At 53.9% G+C, this 4993-nt stretch overlaps 1 protein-coding gene across 1 annotated transcript; it reads left to right on the forward strand.

Annotated features, from left to right (window-relative positions):
- The first annotated feature begins 1854 nt into the window (after positions 1 to 1854).
- On the forward strand, positions 1855 to 3115 carry FAM181B (family with sequence similarity 181 member B). Its single transcript, XM_050332333.1, has one exon. It carries the CDS (start codon positions 1936 to 1938, stop codon positions 2965 to 2967), a length of 1032 nt encoding a protein of 343 aa, XP_050188290.1. The 5' UTR covers positions 1855 to 1935; the 3' UTR covers positions 2968 to 3115.
- The last annotated feature ends 1878 nt before the right edge of the window (positions 3116 to 4993 follow it).

Consider the following 4993-nt stretch of genomic DNA (forward strand, 5'->3'; position numbering starts at 1 on the left):
GGCTTTTTAAATCTCCAGATTGAGTTGAGAATATGTAAATTTGGCTGCTTAGCACAACTGAATGCAAACTTTCCTTTGCATGCCTGACAATTGTTTTAATACTCTCCAAGTTTTAGGAGGTAATAAAGTCTCCCGCTAAACCGTAGCTGAGCTCTCAAAGCTGTTTAATTGAATGAATTCAGCCTTACAGAAGAGAAGCCAGGGCTTTCAGCTCTTTTTTTTATCTAAGCCACCGGATATTTAGCCACTCTGCATATAATACCACCCAGACTCATTAACAAATCCTTTAGACAGGGTTATTGCTGGAATATTGCTGCTATAATGCTGAAGCGGATACTGATTTGAGGACAACTTCGTTGCCACTCTGTTTGAGTAATTTCACGTTGCTTTCATAAGAAAGGGTCCCAAATTGGTTTGTACATCCAGTAAAGAATAGTCATCCCCGTTCTCTAGACCCACGTGCATTTTGAAGTAGCCTCACAGTGGATGCAAAACTATCTAGTGGAGCACACAGGGGATACATATGTTGTTCTTTACATTTCTGCATCAATAAGGGAGCTCAGAGCAGGCTGCAAAGCTTGACAGGGCTTGACAGGGCCTGAGGGTAACAGCTCAGGTCACTAATCCCCATCAGTTGTATTCGAGCTAAGTAGTTTAAATCCACCTTCTGTGTAGACATACTCATTCTGACATGGACAGATATATAGATTTCCCATAGCCCTCTGCCTACCAGGGTTTTTTCTTCAATTACACAGTTGTACTCAAAGCAACTCCCCAGATAAGTGACTCTGGGAGGCTCTAGTTATTTTGCAAAGGTTTTGCAAAGGACACCCGGTCCAGATCTGCTGGCACCAGAGCCAAGGCTGTACCTGGGACTGTGAGGCTCTGCCTGCCACTGGGACCCTGCTGAGACCTGATGAGATTCTGGTGAGAGATCAAGAAAATCAGCATTTTTGTTTTGTAGAGGATCTTGAGCCTTTTTTTCCTCTCATGACATATGTTTCATGACATAGGTTTCTCCTCTTGCAATACTTTTTTTTTGGCTGTACTTGCTTTTCGTTCAACAAGTGTTTGAAACCACAGTGAGGTGAATTTGGCTGATTTTTCCATTTTACCACTAAATACAGTCCTAGGAGCCTGTTTCCCTTTTCTTCTGCATAGCTTTCCTTTCTGTTTTTTTCCTTCCAATACAAAACTGCTGCATGAATTGATGCAGATCATGAAAATTCACTTTATTTCATTCACAACCAGATATGGATTTTCATTCAAATTTGGATGAAAAAAAATACTGAAAATATATCTGGGCTGTTTTGAGGGTTGTTTGAAATCTCTACTGGATCACAGCACTGGATTTTCTCAGGACTGGCCTGGAAACATACAATATTCTGTGTAACGTGCATACCAATAAGCTTGGAAAAAAACACCCTTTACACAGTAATTTTGGTTTGTGCATCCTGGCGGCCGTCAGGGCAAGAGCATGTCCCCATGCCAGAGCACCCAGAGCCCTGCAGGTGACCCAGCACCACCGGTCCTGACCCCAGGTGAGGAACGTGTTTTCTGCCGGCTGAGCAGCTGCAGGAGTGGGGACAAGACTGATGGGGTCTGGGGGATGCTGTGCAGCTGCTCCGGGGTGACTGTATGGGCCTGCTCAGGGGACGCCTCTGTACCTGTCCCAGGGGGTGTGTCTCTCCGTGATGCTCGGGGAGTGATGCTCGTCCCGCCCCGCCGCGGCCGACGTTGCCGCCCGGGTCGGTGGGTGGGTGGGTGCAGCCGGCCCGGCCCCCGGGCACCCAGCGCGGGAGGGCCGGGCCAGCCTAGCTCTGATCCCTCCTCCTCATTCCCCGCCTGCCGCCTTTTCCCCGCTGCCGGCGCCGCTGTCTCCCGGCGCAGCCCGGAGCCCGTCGGAGCTCGGGGCGGCGGCGTTCGCCGCCGGCCATGGCCGCGCCTGCCGCGCTGCTCAGCCCCCACCACCTCCTGTCCTTCTGCTTCCCGGCCGCCGGCGGGCTCCTGGGCTATGCCGACCTGGAGAAGGGCTACGAGGGCGGCGGCGGCGACGCGGGGGACTTCAGAGAAGCCACCCGGGACCTGCTGAGCTTCATCGACTCGGCCTCCAGCAACATCAAGCTGGCGCTGGACCGGCCGGTGAAGTCGCGGCGGAAGGTGAACCACAGGAAGTACCTGCAGAAGCAGATCAAGCGCTGCACCGGCATCATCGCCGCCGCCGCCCCGCCGCCCGCCGCCTGCTCCGCCCGGCCCCCGCCGCGCCGGGAGCCCGCGCAGGCGGCGGGCAGCAGCCTGCAGAGCAAGAGCCTGGCCGCCCTCTTCGGCTCCCTGCAGCGGGGCCGGGGCGCGGCGGGCGGCGCCGAGGCCAGGGCGGGCGGCGGCGGCGGCGGCGGCGAGAAGGCGGCGGGCGGCCCGCGGAAGGTGCCGCTGCGGGACCGCAACCTGCCGCCCTCCTTCTTCACGGAGCCGGCGCTGCCCGCGCCCGCCGCCCGCGGGCCGCCCGCCAAGGAGCCGGAGAAGGGCGGCGGAGGGGCTGCCGAGGCGTCCGAGTTCTTCGAGCTGCTGTGCCCCGAGTACGGCGCGCTGCTGCCCGAGCACGCCGCGCCGCCCGACGCCTTCGGCGGCCGCCTGCCCGCCGAGCTGGGGCTGGAGCACGGGCTGTACGAGCTGCCGCTGCCCGCCGGCCCGCACCCGCTGCTGGGCGGGCTGCTGTACCCCGAGCCGCCCTGGAGCCCGGCCGCGCCCTGCAGCCCGCCCAGGAAGGCACCGCCCGAGCCGCTGCGCCCGCTGTACCCCGGCGGCCCGGAGCAGGTGCCCGGTGGCGGCGGCGGCAGCACCGAGGAGCCGGGTGGGCACCTGCCCGCGGGGTTCGCCCCCTTCTTCCCCGAGTGCCCGCTTGCCCCGCCGCAGCCGCCCTACGACTACGGCGCTGGGTACCCCCGCACGGGTTACCCCGGGCTGTAGGGCGGCGGGGCTCGGCGTCCGCCGGGACGGGGCTGACGGACGCTGGGGCAGCGCGGAGGCCGCACGGGGCTCCGCACGCCCGAAACCGCGGCCACGGCTCCCGCAGGATCCACCCTTGTGCGCTGCCAGTCGCCTCCTCCTGCAGTTTTGGGGGACGCTGCAAATAAAATGTGAAACTTTGGGTTCCTTCAGGTGTTTTTGTAGCGGCCGGTGCCCCCCTTTTTCGTCCTTCTTCGTAGGGGGCCAGGACTTGGCTGGCTGTAGGCGGACGCGTTGGTGTACCTGTAGGTGATGTGGGGACGGGGGCTGCGCTCCTCGATGGCCGTGCTGACCGCTCGTCAGTGATTTCAGTCTAAACCTAAAGCTCACGTCAACATTTGGGGTGCGTTTAACATTTTTCCCAGGCTCGTGTTCATCACAAGTGCTGGCAGGTGTTCAGCTGAGGTCACAAAGGCAAGAAAATGAAAGTGAAGCAAAATTAAAAATGCTGCTACCAAAACTCAGTGTCCTGAAATTTTAACAACGTCTTGCAGGATCTTGCAAACGGCAGTTTAAAGCGATACGTAAGTTAATTGATGGCTTAAGTTCGGGACAAAAATTTACTGTAACCACTGCGGCCATGTGATTCCTACAGACTGCTGGATTTCTTCCAGGAATGTGTCAAAGCTCAAGAAAGCAGTGCGGCTCGGTCTCATTGTGTACAGGAGATTATTTGATAATCATTTAAGTTATGTAAAAGAGTCTATGATAGGTCCTATAAAAATAAAGCTACACAATAGATCCGAGATCTGTGGTTGTTACTGCCGTTGAAACGCTCCGTTCACGGGGCTTTCACCGCGCCTCCATCCTCTGTAATGGTTTCTTGGCAGGAGTTAAGACAGGCAGTGGGTTTTGTCTTTCCTAAATCTTTTGAAATGCCGTTATTTTATCCACAGCGACCCGTGCTTGTTTTGCCTTCATTTGTACCGACTGTTTCTGTAACTTAGTAGAAAGAAAGGAGCGATAATACACTACAAAGGCAAGGGGTGAAAATTGTTACAGTTATGAAAACAGATCAAACTTCTCGGAGGTTTCCTATTGAGATGCAAGTTTTCAAAGGCAATTCCACAGTCTGGCTCCTTGCCAGCCCCAAGTGGATTGTTTGTTTTTGAAACGGGATCCACATACGGATCAGCCTGGGGTTTTACCCTCGGTGGTGACAAATCCTTGTGCCTTCTGCCTTTTAAAAGATAATGTGGAAGGTAAAGCAGTTTTCTTCATTCTTCAACCCAGTTTTAACTTTTCAGGCACTTGGGGTCAAGATGGTGGGAAGTGTGGAGAGGTGAAGCAAAATATTTTGGAAATAAACGGAGGTAATGTTTTTTAGAAAATGGTTTAATTTTACTTTTAAACAGCAAGAGCTGTAACTGCTGCTGCAGTTACTACTCCTCAAAAGCTGCCCTAGGTCTCCACAAGCTGTATGCAAAGGAACCACTGTGGATGAAGGTCCACAACACCCCAGCGTCCTGATGGTTGAGTGCTGTTAAGGACATGCACTTTTCAAGAAGAGTTTTGCAGTAGTTTATTTCACTAAGCTTCACAAGAGTGTGTATGAGGATAATTGGGCAGCCTGTCCAGCCAAGGTAGCTACAAATTAGGTTAATCCTGCCCTGCTGCTGGTTTTGATGATGGGACAATGTCCTACTCTGTGAGCTCGGTCCTGCCTTCTTCATTTTGGCAAACCTCCCAGCTTGCATTTGGGAGCTGTGTGCTGCCAGCTCCCAGCAGAGCTTGCACCTAACTGCATGTGAGACTTCCTAGGCAAGACTAGCTAGGGGACTATTTGTTATTTCAGGTGGAGATGTGTTTTTATTTTTGCTTGGTTTTTTTGCTGTTTGGGTTTTTTTTTGTTTTGTTTGTTTGGGTTTTGTTTGTTTGGGTTTTGTTTGTTTAGCAACTGCTTCACATATGTGAATTTGGACACATTTTGGCAGCTGCTTGGAGTATTTCAGCTTGATGATGCTGTGCTAATAATCTTGTTGCCCAG

The sequence above is a fragment of the Myiozetetes cayanensis genome, unplaced genomic scaffold (genome assembly GCF_022539395.1).
Source record: "Myiozetetes cayanensis isolate MyiCay16 unplaced genomic scaffold, myiCay2020 scf5-8, whole genome shotgun sequence".
In the NCBI taxonomy this organism is placed as follows: domain Eukaryota; kingdom Metazoa; phylum Chordata; class Aves; order Passeriformes; family Tyrannidae; genus Myiozetetes; species Myiozetetes cayanensis.